General features: G+C 41.7%; 1 protein-coding gene across 1 annotated transcript in view; it reads right to left on the reverse strand.

The window, feature by feature from the left end:
• The window catches only part of LOC139410181 (AGBL carboxypeptidase 4), a 409,027-nt gene that overhangs the window by 241,834 nt on the left and 145,692 nt on the right, over positions 1–21,501 (reverse strand). The window contains exon 4 of the mRNA XM_071155635.1: positions 19,411–19,505. Within this exon, the coding sequence (XP_071011736.1) occupies positions 19,411–19,505 (95 nt within the window). The remainder of the gene's footprint in view (positions 1–19,410; positions 19,506–21,501) is intronic.

Below are 21,501 nucleotides of genomic sequence, written 5' to 3' on the forward strand. Positions count from 1 at the left end.
ACATTGTCAAATTCTCTAAACAAATATGTAACTAAGCAGCCACTTCTTTAAAAACATTCCAAAGGAAGCATAACGGTGTAACCCTTTCTACAAACTCTTTTATATTAAGAATGCCTGTATTTAAGACTTTATATAGGATATAATAAGAGCCACGTAATATAGTGCTATGTTTGTGCATGCCATGAATGCATAATAGATTTGAAGTTAGTCGCGGCCCGCCCATTTTGTGATTGGTCACCTCCCCCCCAAAAAATATACACTATATATACAAAAGTGTGTGGACACACCTTCAAATTAGTGGATTTGGCTATTTCAGCCACACCCATTGCTGACAGGTGTATAAAATTGAGCACACAGCCATCTCCATCGACAAAAAATTGGCAGTAGCATGGCATTACTGAATAGCTCTGTGACTTTCAACGTGGCACCGTCATAGGATGCCACCTTTCCAACAAGTCAGTTTGTCAAATTTCTGCCCTGCAAGAGCTGCCCCGGTCATATTTAAGTGCTGTTATTGTGAAGTGGAAATGTCTAGGAGCAACAACGTCTCAGTCGCAAAGTGGTAGGCCACACAAGCTCACAGAACGGAACCGCCGAGTGCTGAAGTGTGTAGCGCGTAAAAATTGTCTGTCCTCGGTTGCAACACTCACTACCGAGTTGCCAAGCGTCGGCTGGAGTGGTGGAGCAGTGGAAACGTGTTCCCTGGAGTGATGAATCACGCCTCACTATCTGGCAGTCGACGGACGAATCTGGGTTGGTGGATGCCAGGAGAACGCTACCTGCCCGAATGTATAGTGTCTACTGTAAAGTTTGGTGGAGGACGAATAATGGTCTGGGGCTGTTTTTCATGTTTCGGGCCCCTTAGTTCCAGTGAAGAGAAATCTTAACGCTACAGCATACAATTACATTCTAGACGATTCTGTGCTTCTAACTTTGTTGCAAGAGTTTGGGGAAGGCCCTTTCCTGTTTCAGCATGACAATGCCCCCGTGAACGAAGCGAGGTCCATGCAGAACTTGACTGGCTTACACAGTGCCCTGACCTCAACCCCCTCGAACACCTGTGGAATGAATTGTAACGCCAGAGTAGTGGGTTCCATTCCTGGAACCATTCATACCTAAAATGTATGCACGCATGTAAATCGTCTGCTAAATGGCATATATTATTACATCCAACAAGACTCAAAGGACAGAGGGATACAGTACACTAGCTAGAACTTTCTCTGGTAGGACAAAAAATAATTGTATTGTTTCCGCTATGTTCATCAGGTTCTACTGTATGTGACGAAAACAGCATAAAACCGGGTGTATCACAGAGCATATCAAATTAATTAGTCAGCTACATTAATATTGAGAAGAAAAATGTATAATTAGACGGGTCAATTTGTTGGTCAAATTAACCAGTTGATAACCATTGATAAACAGCTAGCTAACTAGCTATAACTAGCTGGTAGCTTGCTAGCTAGTTAGCCTCTACTGGATTGGTGTCCCTATCCCTAGACGGTTGTTGCTAACGCGCTAATGTGACTAGAATGACGTTGTAAGTAACATCCAACCTTCCAGGACATAAACATGTCTTATATGTGCATAACGCTTAAATTCTTGTTAATCTAACTGCACTGTCCAATTTACAGTAGCTATTACAGTGAAAAAATACCATGATATTGTTTGATGAGACAACAAAAAACTTTTATCACAGCACTTGGTTTGATACATTCACCTCTGAAGGTAAATAATGGGCTTACATTCAGTAATCTTGCTCTGATTTGTCATCCTGTGGGTCCCAGAGATAAAAACAACAGTAAAAAGACATGAAAAAATAGTAGCAAGGCTATATACAGACACCCGTTAGTCAGGCTTATTGAGGTAGTATGTACATGCAGGTATGGTTAAAGTGACTATGCATATATGATGAACAGAGAGTAGCAGTAGCGTAAAAAGAGGGGTTGGCGGATGGTGGGACACAATGCAGATAGTCCGGTTAGCCAATGTGGGCGGAGCACTGGTTGGTCGGGCCAATTTAGGTAGTATGTACATGAATGTATAGTTAAAGTGACTATGCATATATGTTAAACAGCGAGTAGCAGCAGTGAAAAGAGGGGTTGGGGGGGCACACAATGCAAAGAGTCCGGGTAGCCATTTTGTTACCTGTTCAGGAGTCTTATGGCTCGGGGGTAAAAACTGTTGAGAAGCCTTTTGTCCTAGACTTGGCACTCCGGTAATGCTTGCCATGCGGTAGTAGAGAGAACAGTCTATGACTGGGGGTGGCTGGGGTCTTTGACAATTTTTAGGGCCTTCCTCTGACACCGCCTGGTGTAGAGGTCCTGGATGGCAGGCAGCTTAGCCCCAGCGATGTACCCGGCCGTACGCACTACCCTCTGAAGTGCCTTGCGGTCGGAGGCCCGAGCAATTGCCGTACCAGGCAGTGATGCAACCGGTCAGGATGCTCTCAATGTTGCAGCTGTAGAACCTTTTGAGGATCTCAGGACCCATGCTAAATCTTTTTAGTTTCCTGATATGGAATAGGCTTTGTCATGCCCTCTTCACGACTGTCTTGGAGTGTTAGGACCAATCTAGTTTGTTGTTGCTGTGGACACCAAGGAAGTTGAAGCTCTCAACCTGCTCCACAACAGCCCCGCGATGAGAATGGGGACGTGCTCGGTGCTCCTTTTCCTGTAGTCCACAATCATCTCCTTAGTCTTGGTTACGTTGAGGGATATGTTGTTATTCTGGCACCACCCGGCCAGGTCTCTGACCTCCTCCCTATAGGCTGTATCATCGTTGTTGGTGATCAGGCCTACCACTGTTGTGTCGTCAGCAAACTTAATGATGGTGTTGGAGTCGTGCCTGGCCATGCAGTCGTGCCTGGCCATGCAGTCGTGGGTCAACAGGGAGTACAGGAAGTCACTTAAGGGAGTCAGTTAATCCCCCAATAACTCCTACTCCCCGGGAGCTGAAGACATCAAATCAAATCAAACTTTGTCACAAGCGCCAAATACAACAAGTGTAGACCTTACCGTGAAATGCTTACTTACAAGTCCTTAACCAACAGAGCAGTTCAAGAAGAGTTAAGAAAATATTTACCAAATAAACACAAGTAAAAAATAATAAAAAGTAACACAATAAAATAACAATAACGAGGCTATATACAGGGGGTACCGGTATCGAGTCAGTGTGCGGGGGTACAGGTTAGTTGAGGTAATTTGTACATGAAGTGACTATGGTGAAGTCACTATGCATAGATAATAAACAGCGAGTAGCAGCAGTGTACAAAACAAATGGAGGGGTGGGGGGGGTTCAATGTAAATAGTGCGGTGGCCATTTGATTAATTGTTCAGCAGTCTTATGGCTTGGGGGTAGAAGTTGTTAAGGAGCCTTTTGGTCCTATACTTGGCACTCTGGTACCGCTTGCCGTGCGGTAGCAGAGAAAGGACGTCGATCAAGGCAGCCCCCAGCACCTCTCTGATTCAGAAGGGTTAGGTTAAATGCGGAAGAAACATGTCAATGTCATGTCAATGACCAGGTATCTCCTTTCCCCTTACCCAATTTCAAGTCTATCTAAACTAATATCTGACTAACTGGGAAATATGAAGTTATCAAAGTTAACTGGCTATCATGCTTTGAGACATTATGCTAGCTATCCCCAGATAGATAATGTGTTTTCACTTATTGCATCTGCATGCTTGTTGCGTTCTCCCTGGTGCACTCAGTCGTTCATGAGCTGGCTGCTCATTCTAAATAGTATAACTAATCTGTTCAAAACAGTGGCAGCATGTGCAGCAGTGGTCATCCGGTTTCTGACACGCAAAAGTGAAATAGGTGTATTAATGCTGTTGTTCAAATGCACAGAGCACTTTATTATCTTCTCAAAGAAACTACCGCTAATTCGACACCTTGGCATCATGCTGCTTTGTTGACAACTCCAACACCTCCCACCCCCCACCCCTCCCCCTCCAGTCAGCGGCCGCCACTGTTTGAAGTTCATTGAAACTTCCATAACTTTTTTGCTGAAAATATAAAAACAAAATTAAACAAGCTACTTTTCAAGGACAAGTTAGAGTGAAAATATAGCTAGCTAATATGGTACACTACCTTATTGTTAGTAAATGAGATACTGCACATACTCTTGTGAGAGACCTGAAGAGCATTTTTGTATTTATTTTTTAAAACTATTTTTAAATGTCCAGACATTTAGGACTGTCGACTGTGTCTGGGCTGTGATAAAGACGAAGGTAGTTGCTGTGGCCAGTAATGATCGGAGAGCAGGATGTTTGAGACGGATGGGCAGGGGAGAGGAGAGATGCAGAGGGGAGACCTGAGACGCTGTCTGTCTGTCTGTCTCCCCCACTGAGGCCAGCCTCCCTTACCCAGGGCTTAAATGGTCCAGAGCGCAGCAGGACTTGCTGTGATTGACAGAGCAATTACCGCTAACATGAGCCCTGATGGAGCTGGAGACATCTCCAAATAGAATTTACTATTTTGTAGCATCAGATGCTCACAGAAAGGATTTTGTACAAAATAAAAATTGCCCCACCAACTGAAAACGGAGCACTGCTACTAACAGAACACTTAGTGTGTATGTTATTTTTCTTTCATAAAACCCTTGTCCAAGGCTGGCTACCTCTAACTTTTGTCACTGTTTTTGTTCTACTTTTCCTTTCTCCAACTCTTAATTTGTTTGCTCAGTTAAGAGGGCTGTCTATTTTTACTTGAAATCTGCTGAGTGCTGAAAAAATGAAATGTTAATTACAGCTGACAGAATTCTGGACGTGAAGAGAATTATCAATAAAACATATAAGTTTGAGTGCAAAACACAATAAATCCCTGTCTAAAAGGTGGTGCTATATTGTGGCGGATCTATGCTGCTTTCTCACTTGCTTCAGCTCACATAATGAGAGCTGTTATAGACAGAAGTTATCTCCTTCTCTTCCCCTCAACCTGGGAGCTCCCAGCAGCATCTGTGGGTTGAGCCACTCTGCCATTCAGCATGCTCCCAACTAGAAAAAGCTTGGATGCCATGCGCTGAATTACATTACACACACAGATTTTTTTTTATTTGCTCTGGAGAAAAAAGGATGCTTAGTAATTCTTTGCTCTATCAGTCCAACAAATAAGTGAACACAAGGGGGCCCGTTGGCAGACAGCATTGTCCAGAAGGTCAACACCTTGGAAAGAAAAGCAGAGGAAAATATGGCACACTCTCTGAGCTTACGCAAACACAACACACAAACAACTGAGAATGCCAGTTCTATGGCTGCATCCTCTCATCACAGTTCCACATCCATTTGTAATGCAACAACAATCTGGAGGAGGAGAGCTCCTCCATAGAGAGAGGAGTAGTCAAGAGAATAAACAAAGGAAAGATGTGATTATCTGCTGCTATTGCTAGTGGTGGATTTTGCTGGGCTGGTGGTGGGGAGCTCTGCGATGGTAAAAATCAGAGAATCACACTGCAAAGAGATGAGTCATGTCATAGCTTGAGCCCGACCCCTCCCAGGGAAATCCTATATTCCTCTAAGGAAACAGGAGAGATCAGAAGTCAGCCGGTTCAATTGTCTGCAAGCTCTTCCTCATGCAGCTCGGGGGTGGATGAGCAGAATGTTAAAAAGCCCACAGACCTGTTGAGAAGAGGCTGACTCCACACGCCCACACATGAGCTGTACACTGGCTTCGATCCACTTAACTACAGAGCAGTGAAGTTCACTTGGGAGATATATCAAGAAGTGGGAGGGCTTCCAATAAAAAGTCCCATTTGGATAACAATGGCCCGGGGCCATTCACATAACATTAACTCACTGGCTGACATCTCCTAAACATTACACACTGTCCATCACCCCATCTCTCCCAACTCTGATCAAACTAATACTGATGGAGGGTGTCAGAATGGGCCAGCAGCTCACAAGGTGCTCCAGCTATGTCAGCTCCCTCAACGCTAGCATTTATCACCTGGCATAAACTGCTTGCTGTAACATAATCAAAATACAGTGCTCTATCTCCTCTTATTACTGCACCTTCAGGTCTACGATGGATCCCTGCACTTGGCAATGGGTTCTTATCTGATTGCTGTCTCTCACAGGGGAACACAACCTAGCCCCCCAGTAGCACAACCAGGGGCCCCAGGCAGAACTGCTCCTGTGGATAGAAATTAAGGCTTCAACTTCTGGGTTAAAAGGGCCTCCTGGGTGGCGCAGTGGACTAGGGCACTAGCGTCGTCCGGGTTAGGGAGGGTTTGTGCCGGTAGGGATATCCTTGTCTCATCGCACACTAGCGACTCCTGTGGCGGGCCAGGCACAGTGCACGCTAACCAGGTCGACAAGTGCACAGTGTTTCCTCCGACACATTGGCTGGCTTCCGGGTTGGATGCGCGCTGTGTTAAGAAACGGCTTGGTTGGATTGTGTTTCAGAGGACGCATGGCTTTCGACCTTTGTCTCTCCCGAGCCCGTACGGGAGTTGTAGCGATGAGACAAGATAGTAACTACAAACAATTGGAAACCACGAAAAGGGGGTAAAATTCAAAAAATATTTTTTTAAAGTGTGACGCACAATTGGCCTAGCGTCGTCCGGGTTAGGGAGGGTTTGTGCCGGTAGGGATATCCTTGTCTCATCGCACACTAGCGACTCCTGTGGCGGGCCAGGCACAGTGCACGCTAACCAGGTCGACAAGTGCACAGTGTTTCCTCCGACACATTGGCTGGCTTCCGGGTTGGATGCGCGCTGTGTTAAGAAACGGCTTGGTTGGATTGTGTTTCAGAGGACGCATGGCTTTCGACCTTTGTCTCTCCCGAGCCCGTACGGGAGTTGTAGCGATGAGACAAGATAGTAACTACAAACAATTGGAAACCACGAAAAGGGGGTAAAATTCAAAAAATATTTTTTAAAAGTGTGACTTTTTCACTGATATATACAGCAAATGTAATCTATTCCCCATTTCTCTCTCTCTCTTGTGCTGAGGCACAGATCTGGGGAAGGGTACCAAAACGTTTCTGCAGCATTGAAGGTGCTGCTACTCTACTGTTATTATCGATGCATAGTCACTTTAATAGCTCTAACTACATGTACATATTACCCCAATACCTCGACACCGGTGCACCCGCACATCGACTCTGTACCGGTATCCCCTGTATAAAGCCCTGATATTGTTATTTACTGCTGCTCATTAATTAGTTGTTATTCTTATCTCCTACTTTTTTAGTTATTTTCTTAAAACTGCATTGTTGGTTGTATTCGTGCATGTGACAAATCAAATTTGATATGATTTGAACACAGTGGTCTCCATCATTCTTAAATGTTAGACGTTTGGAACCACCAAGACTCTTCCTAGAGCTGGCCGCCCGGCCAAACTGAGCAATCGAGGGAGAAGGGCCTTGGTCAGGGAGGTGACCAAGAACCCAATGGTCACTCTGACAGAGCTCTAGAGTTTCTCTGTGGAGATGGGAGAACCTTCCAGAAGGACAACTATCTTTGCAGCACTCCACCAAACAGACCTTTATGGTAGTGGCCAGACAGAAGCCACTCTTCAGTAAAAGGCACATGACAGACCTCTTGGAGTTTTACAAAAGGCACCTAAAGACTCTCAGGCCATGAGAAACAAGATTCTTTGGTCTGATGAAACCAAGATTGAACTCTTTGGCCTGAATGTCAAGCATTACATCTGGAGGAAATCTGGCACCATCCCTACGGTGAAGCATAGTGGTGGCAGTGTCATGCTGTGGGGATGTTTTTCCACGGCAGGGACTGGGAGACTAATCGAGGGAAAGATGAATGGATTAAAGTACAGAGAGGTCCTTGATGAAAACCTGCTCCAGAGCACTCAGGGCCTCAGACTGGGTCAAAGGTTCACCTTCCAAAAGGACAACGACCCTAAGCACACAGCCAAGATAACGCAGGAGAGGCTTCATGACAAGAATCAATGTCCTTGAGTGGCCCAGCCAGATCCCGAACCCGATCTAACATCTCTGAAGAGACCTGAAAATAGCTGTGCAGCAATGCTCCCCATCCAACCTGACAGAGCTTGAGAGGATCTGCAGAGAGTAATGGGAGAAGCTCCCCAAATATAGGTGTCATACCCAAGAAGACTCAAGGCTATAATCTCTGCCAAAGGTGCTTCAACAAGGTACTGAGTAAAAGGTCTGAATACTTATGTAAATGTGAAATCTTTTTTTTATTTTTTTTTATCGATTTGGAAAAAATATATATAATAATTTTTGCTTTGTCATTATGGGGTATTGTGTGTAGATTGATAAGGGGAAAAAACATTTTAATCAATTTTAGAATAAGGTTGTAACAAAATGTGGAAAATTCAAGGGGTTTGAATACTTTCCCAATGCACTGTATTTATTTCATATCTGTCAATGTCAAAAGAAGATTGCTACTTTTGAGCCTGCTTTGTTGTCATGATGAAAAGCAAATGGAAGCTCTTTTAAAAGCATCTTGACCAATTATGGCCAAAAAAACGATGTCATGTTTGTCTCAGTAAGCTCACCGAGTTGTATTCATTCTTTCATATGGGTTTAAAAAGCCTTTCTAAAGTTTTACTGAGCCTTGATTAAACAAGGTATTAGAATACTGAGGTACTCATGCTGTGCCTGTCCCTTAAATATTTGGCCACAAGAGCTTATTTACTTAAAACATGACCAGAGTTAAATGATTAGTGCAGTATTAAACAGCTTAAAACCAATAGGCTTACAGTAACTAGTCTACCTAATAGGCCTAACAGCTCCAGCTGGGGACAACGGAATAAACTTTATTCAACCATGAATCAAGAGGGAGTTTTGTTATTCAAAATATCAACAGTATCACCACCTAATTTGTTGATAACACTGGGTTAGCGACTGCAAAGTAACAATAGGCCCCGCCCACTATTAAGAGTGACAGCAATGTTAAATGTAGCCTATTAGTCTTCTCCCAAGTCTGGGAATTCATCTTGACCATAGTTCCCTCACTGTTTCACACACAATGTAACGCTAGAAGAGCCGAGTGAGTCATTTTGACTCAATATGACATAATAATTCAAATATCTCTGCCATTTTTAAAATCATGCCCCCCTCCGTCCTTGACTTTTCCTAAATATGTCTATTTAACACACATATGTTGTAAGAATTTTGATAACACAAACCAAATGTGATATAAGCAGTTTTAAGAGGACACGTAACTTTTTCTAATCCTCCTTTAGAGTCACAACAGGTAAGACGTTTTGATTTCTATATAGTATCAGAAAGAGCTAATTCTGAGGATTCCAAAACCCTTAACATTGCCAAATAACTATACAAATTGAAGAGATGAGCTCTATTTCAAAATATAACTTTTTCTAAGAACCACCGTTCCAATGTGCAACCACCGTTATAATGTGCTCCACAGTGAGCAGGAGGCAATGGATAGCCTACGGTAACATAAACGAATGAAAATGCTATTGTATTCTTTGAATTTTTTTTTTTTTCGTATTTTGATGTTGCCCATAAACACAACCAAAATATAATTTTTCCAATAGCATACAATATATAAATGCATTTATTAAGGCGTCAGCTTGCTTCAGTTTGGCTGGCGCCTAGCTGAACTCGGCTAGCCAAACCAAACGAATGTGCTCACATACTCCCTTAAAAGACCTTCACTTGAAGGTCCCTGAGTCAATACAAGTTAGAAACACCTTTGGCAGCGATTCCAGCTGTGAGTCTCTAAGAGCTTTAGACACCTGTATTACGCAATATTAGCCCATCATTTTTTTCATAATTCTTCAAGCTCTGTCAAGATGTTGGGGATCATGGCTAGACAGCAATGTTCAAGTCTTGCCATAGAATTTCAAGCAGATTTAAGTCAAAACTGTAACTTGGCCACTCAGGAACATTCACTGTCTTCTTGGTAAGCAACTCCAGTGTAGAATTGGCCTTGTGTTGTAGGTTATTGTCCTGTCCCAGTGTCGGGTGTAAAGCAGTTCCTCTAGGATTTTGCCTGTGGTTAGCTCCATTACGTTTCTTTTTATCCTGAAAAACTCCCCACTATTTGCCGATGTCAAGCATACCCATGCCATGATGCAGCCACCACCATGCTTGAAAATAAGGAGGCAGTTACTCAATGGTGTGTTGGATTTGCGCCAAGCATAAGGTTTTGCATTTAAGCCAAAAAGTGTATTATGTTGTCGTGTTTTTTTTTCTTCAGTATTACTTTAGTGCCTTGCTGCATACAAGATGCATGTTTTGGAATATTCTGTATACTTGTATTCTTATTTTCACTCTGTCATTCAAGTCATTATTGTGGAGTCACTACAATGTTGTTGCTCCATCCTCAGTTTTCTCTCATCACAGCCATTGAACTCTGTTTTAAAATCCTCTACGGCCTCATGATAACATCCCTGGGCAGTTTCATTCCTGTCCTGCAGCTCAGTTCAGGACAACTGTATCTTTAATGTGTCTGGGTGGTTTAATACATACAGCATAATTATTAACTTGACCATGCTTAAAGAAACGTTCAATGTCTGATGTGTTATTGTTACCCATCTACCAATCACTGCCCTTCTTTGTGAGGATTTCAAAAAGCTCCCTGGTATTTGTAGTTGAATCTTTGCTTGAAATGTAATACTTGACTGAGGGACCTGACATTTGTTGTATGTCTGGGGGACAGAGGAAGGGTTAGTCATTCAAAAATCATGTCAACCCCTATTATTTCACACAGAGTGAGTCCATGAAACTTATTGTGTGATTTGTTAAGCCAACTTTCTACTCCTGAACTAAGGTAGTATTGCCTAAACAAAGGGGCTGAATACTTATGCAACAACTATATTTTAGTTATGTAATTTAAAAAAAAAAAATTCCCCCCACTATGACATAGTATTTTGAGTAGATTGTTGACAAAAACATTGCATTTAAATCCATTTGAATCCCACTTTGTAACACAATAAAATGTGAAGAAATCCAAGGGGAATTCTGCAAGGCACTGTAAGTGTTTAAGCAGGCCCTCTTGGAGTTTGTCACACCTCTGTCATCTCATAGAAAACAGAGAAGCAGTGCTCTATCCTTGCAATTCAGTCAGAGATCCTCCAGAAACAACACAGATTCATTAGAACATTGAACACTGTCTTATCCTCTTCCCAGCATTGGCCTCCCACTATGCTGGGGTTGTTGCAGTGGGGGGGACTGGGGTTGTTGCAGTGAGGGGGACTGGGGTTGTTGCAGTGGGGGGGACTGGGGTTGATGCAGTGGGGGGGACTGGGGTTGATGCAGTGAGGGGGACTGGGGTTGTTGCAGTGGGGGACTGGGGTTGTTGCAGTGAGGGGGACTGGGGTTGTTGCAGTGAGAGGGACTGGGGTTGTTGCAGTGAGGGGGGCTGGGGTTGTTGCAGTGAGGGGGACTGGGGTTGTTGCAGTGAGGGGGACTGGGGATGTGGCAGTGCAGGGGGACTGGGGTTGTGGCACTGGGGGGGACTGGAGTTGTGGCACTGGGGTTGTGGCAGTGGGGGGACTAGGGTTGCAGCAGTGGGGGGGGACTCGGGTTGTAGCAGTGGGGGGACTAGGGTTGTAGCAGTGGGGGAGACTGGGGTTGTGGCAGTGGGGGGGGACTAGGGTTGTAGCAGTGGGGGGGGCCTTGGGTTGTAGCAGTGGGGGTGACTGGGGTTGTAGCAGTGGGGGGGACTAGGGTTGTAGCAGTGGGGGGGACTAGGGTTGTGTCAGTGGGGGGACTGAGGTTGTGGCAGTGGGGGGAGACTGGTGTTGTGGAAATGGCCTCCCCACGCAGCCCTTTGATGAGGTGGACTGTGGCATTTGTAGGCAGAAGTGGGCTCAGTTGGATATTCCCCTTTCATAAATGGCACAGGGTCATTGCAATTCCACATATAGCCACATCAATAGCCAAAAACATCTATTCCCCATTGTATCCTTTAACACATCTTGTAGAAAATATTGATTGGTATCCACTTTTTCTCTCACAACAGGAATAGAACAAGGTAGAATAGAGTAATAGCATTTCTTACAGCACAACAAGTTATCTTTTTTTAAATGTATTTTATTTTTTACATTTTCCCATAAAGTTTCCCACCTGATCAAGATAAAACAAATTTGCACACAAAGCCATTGAACGGAACACATTGAGAGAAAGTGGAGCTCAAAGAGTCAGAACAGCCCTATGGTAACATGGCATGTAAAAAGTGTGAATCTGGCTGTGAGATGCAAAGTAGTTTATTGTTGCTCTCTGGCATCTCATTCTCATTGTCTCTCCCCATTAGCCTGTGACCAGGGGTTGGCAGACGTCGACAGTTTCCTGTGGCAGATGCCTGGTGTTTCAATGGCTGCCCTTGATCGCCTTATGACAGATGTCAAGGCTCCTGTTGAACGGGCACGCCCCGTGCCTCGGTGTGTCTGGCAGACAGCGGCCAGCCCCACGACACCCTCCCGCCCCACCTCTGCATCCATCAGTCTCCGACTATTACCTCCGACAGCCATCACATAAGCACCCAACGGTTCACATGCAAATGGGCCCAGACACATCCGTTTTGGAATTCTAATGCATCAGTCTTAAGCCTTCCACATGCTTTGGTTCGGCTGGTGCCTAGCCGAACTCGGCTAGGTGAACCGAACGAGTGCGCTCGCATACTCCCTTAAAAGACCTTCGCTTGAAAATTGAGAAGAAATTGGCAATAGTGTTTGTCCTCAAAATAGTCAAAATGAATCTAAGATAACTAAAGAAATCTGTCATAAATGTTGACGTTTTAGCCAAGGAAATTTTAGTCCCACAATTTTACATCTAACCAAGATGTTTGGTTCAGTGTTTCTTCAATATTATTTTTGTTCATAAAAACGATTTGTCTCCCGTTGAATGACAACAGACATTTTAGTTGAGCTAGCTGTGAAGGGGCCTTATGTTTGACACAGAACAGTGTGACACAGAGGACAAGTTTTCAGGTACAGGAGAACATTAAGCCTATGTAGGTAAAAGACTTGCTGGGACCAAAATTGGCATGAATGATCAGTTTCCGAAGGACACTGCAGAACGGCGCAAAGTTCCTTATCCAATTTTCAAAGAAAATTGATTAAAAGGGAAACGAGTAGCTCTCGTCGTTGATAAACTATATATTGATAACCAGTTGTTCAGAGACACAAAGTCTACTCCATGGTTATTTTAAAAATTGCAAAGTTCTCATAGATGAGGAAAATAAATACAATTCTAGCCCGGTTATGGATTGTAACAATACAATAAAAAATATAGCTTTTCTATATATCTTCACATATAACTAATTGAACACACAAGCACTAATCCAACATAGTGAAGATAAAAACTAAGTAAACAGAAAGCACAGTATGTGTGGATGGTGTATGTTTATTTTGATTTGTTATGTTTGTAAGTTGAGTGAGTGAGTAATGAAATGGTTGCATATCTCAGAGCCAATGTATTGCTGTGGGCCGGGGTATGAGAGGGCTTTCAATGTTTTTCAGATGATGGATATACTTTTCCAATGAATTATATGTCTTATTTATTTATTGTCCTATCATGGTGGAACAGTTTTAAAATAGATGATACATTTGATTTGTTATTGTCCTATCATGGGGAACTACATTTTTAAAATAAATTATATCTAATTATTTATTTATGATCCTATTTTAATGGTACGGCCCATGACCCTATACCCTAGACACCCACCTGAATGACCCAGATACTAAAGAGAAGTCCCTAACTGTTTTATGTGCCTGCTGTAAGCAGTCCGTATGCAGCCAAAATGCAGTCAGAGACCTAGAGCAGCACTGCCCCCTCTAGATTCTGAGCCTGATTGGCAGGGTTGGTCCTGCAAAGCCAAAGCCCCCTAAAGGGAGAGCATAATATACAAGGAAATTCTCAAAGCTGCTAATGTGAACCTTCACGACCTTGTACCCAGCCGGTGGGGATTCCGGTGGGGTGCCCCCACCCAGGCAGTGGCAGTACTGGCAACACAAGCTGCAGTAACCCATGGGGAGGGGGTCACACTTGGACATTCAGAGAGGGGGTATATTATTGTGACCCTAGTGGCACAGAATCAAGTCGGACTGCATGGGATGCTTGGGAATATGGTCAATATTGGTAACCGTATTGTGGGTGTTTCAGGGAAAAGGTGTACATTTGACCTCTATCATCTAGGATGTGACAATGGTAAATAAAATCTCTACATTTTTGCCTATTTTTTGTGCGGTCTTGCAGGCCTTCTCGTGCAGCTGCAACTGCAAGTGCATTTGTAAATCAAGACCTTTCTTGAGTTGGGCTCTGGGGTGGTGCAATTGTTGAGTAAGTGAGTTTATGGTTGTGTGGGGTTATGGGTTGAGTGTGTGTGGGTGTATGTGTGTATCCAACAACTGTTGCAAAGGAGTAAAAGATGTTAGGGACAATAGAGGATGATCCACAGCTATATATAATACAAATTGAGGTGAGGACGATGGAAATGCATTTGGCAGTTAATCTACTTCAATTCGGTAAATGGCACTGTGTGCTCTTTTCAAAGGATGGATCCCAGTCGGTTATGGGTTATGCGATACAGGGGGTCGAGGGTGGTCTGCAGGGCATTGGGATGACAACCCAACTCAGGATGAGGAGGGCTTTTAGCGGGTGGAATAGTAGGGACCAATTGGAGGTTTACTTAGTAGAAATGCAAAGATCATGGTACAGCTATATAGACACTCAGTCATCATGTTAGTTTTTAATGGCACGTTTACAAACATATATTTTGATAAAAATAATTGAAAGTTGTGTCTCATTATGATAGGTGGTGAAATAAGTATAGCCAGTTACAATTGTAATGGCCTAGCAGATAATAAGAAAAGACAGTATTTACCTGGCTAAAAGAGAAGGAATAGAATATCTATTGTTTACAGGAAACCCATTCAACAGTTTTGAATGAAGTGTTGTGGAAAAATAACTGGGGGGGTGATGGTTTTAATTAACAATAATTTTGATCCAAATGTGCAAATTGTCCAAACAGATCCTCAAGGTAGATGGATTATTTAAAATAGGTTATTGGACAATGAACAGATATGGCTTATTAACCAATACGGTCCGAATAATGATGATCCAAGCTTCTTTGAAAATATATATAAGAATTTATCAAGTCTATAAGCAACACTAGACTCTATTATTATGGTGGGAGATTTTAATATGGTCTTAAATACCTCTATGGACCGGAAAGGAAATCACACTACAAACTATCACCCTCAGGCACTTAAGGAAATCATGAATGTTATGGATATATTGGAATTAGTGGATATATGGAGACTTAAATACCCTGACCTAGTGAGATATACATGGCGGAGGCTTAATTAAGCAAGTCGCCTTGACTACTTTCTTATACCATTCTCTCTGGCACCAAAAGTTTAAAAAGTGTTGATAGGGGATAGAATGCGGTCGGATCGTCACATAATTGGCATATATATTATTCTTACAGAATTTCCACGTGGGTGAGGATATTGGAAATTTAATAAAAGCCTACTAGATGATAAATTGTTTAGAACTAGGACAGAAGAATTTATAAGTTATTTTTTCAGACATAACATAGGTACAGCATAGGACACTTTTAAATGTACCTTTAGAGGCAATGCAATTCAGTACTCATCTATAAAACAAAAGCAATTTAGATCAAAAGAGTCCATATACGGTACTATAGAGGCACAGAATAAGTTAGAGGAAAAACAAAAATAAATGTAGGAACTTATTCAAGAAAGATCAAGTGTAATATATTAGAATAATAAAGCGAACTGGATGGAATATGGGGAAAAATTCACCAAATTCTTTTTCAATCTTCGATATAGAAATGCTACCAAAAAAATATGTATTAAAACTTGTTACAAATGATGGAGTCACGCATGATTTACCAAATTATATTTTGAAAGAGGAAGTAAAGTACTTTAAGAATATGTTTTCATTTCAGGCTCCTCCATCTCCACTAACTGAAACTAATTGTATGGATTTTTCCCCTAATAATAATGTAAAATTAATATCTGTACAGAAAGACTCATGTGAAGGCCAAATTACTGAGGAGGAACTGCTTGAGGCAATTGGGGCCTTTAACGATGGGAAAACTCCAGGGCTGGATGGCATACCAGTGGAAGTATACCAAACTTATTTTGGTATACTCAAAGGACCATTATTGGCTTGTTTTAACCACTCCTATATAAATGGTAGATTATCAGACATGAAACAAGAAGGTCTGATATCATTATTACGGAAACAGGACCCAAGTGGTATATATAAAGATCCAGTCCATTTAAAAAATTGGAGGCCTCTTACACTTCAGTGTTGTGAAAAATCCTAGCAAAATGCTTGGCGCATAGAATTAAAAAAGTATTGTCAGATATTATTCATCCTAATCAGACAGGTTTTTTACATGGACGATACATTGGAGATAATATAAGACAAGTACTGGAAACAATAGAACACTATGAAATATCGGGGACACCAGGCCTGGTTTTCATAGCTGATTTTGAAAAGGCTTTTGATAAAGTACGACTGGAGTTTATATATAAATGCCTAGAATATTTCACTTTTGGGGAATCTCTTATAAAATGGGTTAATGTTATGTATAGTAACCCTAGGTGTAAAATAATAAATAATGGCTACATCTCAGAAAGTTTTAAACTGTCTAGAGGAGTAAAACAAGGTTGTCCACTATCGGCATATCTATTTATTATTGCCATCGAAATGTTAGCTGCTAAGATTAGATCAAACAATAATATTAAGGGATTAGAAATCCGTGGCTTAAAAACTAAGGTGTCATTGTACGCTGATGATTCATGTTTTATTTTAAAACCACAATTGGAGTCTCTCCACGGCCTCTTAGAGGATCTAGATACTTTTGCTATCCTCTCTGGATTAAAACCAAATTATGATAAATGTACCATATTATGTATTGGATCACAAAAAAAAATCACATTTTACATTACCATGTAGTTTACCAATTAAATGGTCTGACGGAGATGTGGACATACTCGGTATACAAATCCCAAAAGAAAGAAATGATCTCACTCCAATACATTTTTATAGAAAGTTAGCAAAAATAGATAAGATCTTGCTACCATGGAAAGGAAAATACCCGTCTATTTGTGGACAAATCACCCTGATTAACTCCTTAGTCATGTCACAGTTGACCTATTTGCTTATGGCTTTGCCTACACCTCGTGACCTACTTTTTAAATTATATGAACAATTTTATTGTAACGGCAAGCCAGATAAAATGAAAAGGGCCTATTTATATAACGAATATGAAATTATTAAATATTAAAGCATTAGACCTCTCACTAAAGGCATCAGTCATACAAAAGTTATACTTAAATCCAAACTGGTTCTCTAGTCAATTGGTACGAATGTCTCATCCTATATTCAGGAAGGGCCTTTTCCCCTTTATTCAGATTACACCTGCTCACTTTCAGTTGTTTGAAAAGGAAATAATCTCCAAAATATCTTTATTTTTTAAACAAGCCTTAGAAAGTTGGTTGCAATTTCAGTTTAATCCACCTGAAAGGACGGAACAAATAGTACAACAAATATTGTGGTTAAATTCAAATATACAAATTGATTAAAAAAACTGTATTTATCGAAGAAATGTTTAAAAAAGGTATACTTTTTGTGAATGATATCATAAATAGGACTGGTGGAGTTATGTCACACATGCTGCTAACACAGACATATGGAAATGTCTGCTCTATCTAAAATTACAACCAATTAATTGCAGCATTACCCCAGAAATTGAAGAGGCAAGTAGAAGGGGAAAAAAGTAAGGAACTTGTATGTCGGCCCTGTAGTAAAGAACATAAATGGTTAAAGAAAGGTGTGATAAATAAAAACATACCAATTTCATTTAAGGACCAAAATAGTTGGGAAGAGATTTTCGATGTACCCATTCCATGGCACATGGTTTATGAATTGATACGCAAAACAACGCCGGATTCAAAACTTCGAATTTTTCAATATAAATTACTATACAAAATTCTTGCAACTAATAGAATGTTATATATATGGGGGATACAATCTTCCCAGCTCTGCAGATTCTGCTGTGAGGAGGCAGAGTCATTAGATCATTTATTTTGGTATTGTCCATATGTAGCTCGTTTTTGGTCACAGGTCCAGGAATGGCTGAAGAATTTCAACATTTGCCTAGAACTAACGCTACAGATAGCAATACTGGGTGATTTGAAAAGCCATAGTCAATCAATCAATAATATAATGATTATTTTAGCAAAATTTTTTATTTTTTTATTTACAATCTGTAGAATCTATGAGAATAGGAAGGTTCAATTATTTTGTGAAGCATCACAGCACAGTTGAAAAATATATGGCAAATAGAAATCCGAAATGGATGATGTTGAGAGACAGATGGGAGGGGTTGAGTGGAGCTGAAGGGTGGGACTAATAACAAGATAAACAATGTGAAGCATAGGGGATCTGTAAAATGTATATAGGTTCGGAACTTTTGTGAAATAGCACAGTTACAAATATAAATCTAACTGGATGGACATCAGAAATAGAGGAAGGACTAAGAACAAACAAGAGAGAACTATTGTAAAGTAGACTGTGTCTGTAAAATGTGTATAAGATGTATAAATTGAAGGTAAAAGCAGAAGTGTTTATTAGTTTACTCCAATTGGGGGATCGGCGGTAGGGTTTGCGGGGAATAATAATAAAGGTATATTCTATAAAAAAGTATTATGTCTATATAGGTATGTGTATGTATATATGTGCATATGTATGCATGCGTGTATGGATATATATATTTACCCAAAAAATATGGGGGATTGGAAATGAGGCAGACAATTACATTGGAAGTAACATTCTTTCCGCAATATTAAGCTGATCCTCCCTCTAAAAAAAAACCAACAGCCTATGTAGGTCCAAGTCTACGACAAAGCGTTATGTACTGTATGTAACTGCTCTTGCCTCATGTCTAATTCTCTAATCAACATCCCTGTCACTGTCCCTCTAACTACCAGGGCATCGCTGCCATGGCAACGGAACATCTTTAGCAACATATCCAATCTCACAACTTCAAACACTATTTTTAATGTCTGGAAAACTAGAGGTACAGGTTGAACAGGTTGTAGCAGACCAATTTTAACACAACTAAATAATAAACAAGCAAGTGGTACTTTGGAAAAAGTTAGAATCTAGAAATCTGCCCTCAACCACTACCTACTGCGTTGGTAAAGATGTGTTTGAGTGAGATCAAACAGCCCCTTTATGCACCTGTTAGATGACTCTGATTCTGACAGTTTGGACAAGCTTTGCTGGATCGATCTGTTATGGCCTGAGGTTGACTACATGTAGGTTTTCCTATCATCATAAACATGAAGGTTTCAGGTTAAAGTAAAACCTCAGTTAATGTGTGGGTTTAAGCTTTCATCATGAAGGTCCTTGTATCGCATGTCATGTTACAAAATGTGCAGTTTACATCTTTTATTTTGAAAACCGTGAACGTACCATTTAGGCCGGCTGGTGGACTTCACCACTGGAGACATGCCATCTCTATACAGGCTCTTGGTCTTGCTAAAGTTGACAATGTTGAAAATCACCCTCTGAAAGACAAACGTGAACATTCCATTAGAAGAATTCAAGAACAAGAGAAGGGGGATGATATGAAAAGGTAGAAATATCAGAAGGTGAGCACTGAGAGGGAAATAGAGGAACGTGATGCCAACACACCACTCATCAATCGTATATACTGACTGATTATTATGTCAGAGTAGAGATAAGAAAGTGAGCTTCAATACATGATAGTACAACACACTATAAAGTAGAGATGAAAAGACATGTCTGTCAACAGATAGCATGGTGAAGCGGTGGCCTAGCAGAGGATCATGCTGAAACTGGCAGGCTACCATGGGGCCAGCTTGGCTTTAAAACCCTCATTCATGGCTGAGTGAGGGATATGTCCTACTCTCCCAGGAAATGCACTGGGACCCCCCTCCTCCGCCAGGATCCCTGATTAGAATCAGGGGAAGAAATAGGTAGGTTGGAGAGAATAATAAATATATAAATAATGATAATAATATCACCATGCAGTAAATGAATCCTATTGATGGACCATATCAAATTACCAACTAAGTCCAGGTGGTGGAAGTGAACTGTGTGCTACTGAAATCCTATTACAACACCCCCTCCTCTACCCCCTCCCTCCTTGCCATCACAGGAGCAGGGATTGTGGCAGGCTGATTCAGACTTAGGTAAAATGACATTTAACTGATGTTCAGACTGGCAGCAGGCTCCTGTACCGTGGAGATAAGACCATCGCTGCTGGCATTTCAATTACACCTTACTGCCCTGCACATCTGTTGCCAGCCTACTTTCAGCTTTTCCTCAGGCAAATACATCCTCATTCTCTGCCTTACATTGGTCATCTTTCTTCTTTTTCTCCAATTCAGATTGTCTTATTCAGTGGCTGTGTCTCATGTCTGTAATCTATTTGTTAAGCGTCTGAACTCCGAGGGGGAGCTCTGTACTCCACCAAAGCAGGCAGGCTGCAACAGTCTCTGTGCTTCTGTTAAGACATGGTGATTAAAGAGGTTCCTTCCCTCTTCTTCAAGCTCAACACTGGATCACATGAAGACTCACACAAGGAAGAGAAGACTGTGTTCTTTGAAGTCATAGACCCGTAAACATAGAGACCTGTTATTGATTTCATTGCATGATGCACAATGGTGTTGTATCTAGGCAGATTCACTGTTTTATAGTCCAAACTCATTGCAACAGCATGCATGCCTGAAAGTTAATCCTCCAGCCAGCTTACCTGTGAGGGAATTTATTTACAACATGTAGATGGAGAAACTGAGCAACTGTTCAAAAAATAGTAGACCAAACCACAGCATATAGGCCTACAGCACAGTGCTGATGCTGCTGTAAGGTTTGGCTCTCAGATTGATCACATCATTGGGGGGTTGAATTTCTTAAGCCTTTAAACCTTCACCCTTCACTGGCATTAACTGGGAACAGAAGTGGCATGAGTGTGACAGATCTACACTGGAGGGTCATCATTCATCATCCACTTCCCTGACACTGAGCCTCTCACATGTACCCTACACTGCATCATAGCTCATGTGTGTCCCTGTCCTTTATCATGGAAAATCATCACTAGCCGTGATTGCCTCTCTGTGCTTATGCACACATTAATCTTCCACATCCAAAAACTGCTGGTACTGCTGATGCTGCGGCTCACATCTGGATGTGTTAGCTGTGCTAGCTGTATTAGCTGTGTTAGCTGTATTAGCTGTGCTAGGTGTGCTAGTTGTATTAGCTGTGCTAGCGGTGTTAGCTGTGTTAGCTATCATGAGGAGTGACTCTCCAGCGATCCTCGCCAGTCTGCAGAGTCCTACAGCATCATAAATTGAGGCCAATGGGAGATTGAGATGAGGACGAGAGGAGTCAAATTGGAGAGTATTTTTATTTTGGGGTCATTAAGTGGTTTGTGTGGTCTACGCCGCCTGGAGCCCACTCATCACACGCAGGAAGACTGACTGGCGGTTGGGTGCTGTAGGCCCACCACTCTTGTTATAAACTCTGCCTACACCCAGGACC

The sequence above is a fragment of the Oncorhynchus clarkii genome, chromosome 5 (genome assembly GCF_045791955.1).
Source record: "Oncorhynchus clarkii lewisi isolate Uvic-CL-2024 chromosome 5, UVic_Ocla_1.0, whole genome shotgun sequence".
NCBI lineage: Eukaryota > Metazoa > Chordata > Actinopteri > Salmoniformes > Salmonidae > Oncorhynchus > Oncorhynchus clarkii.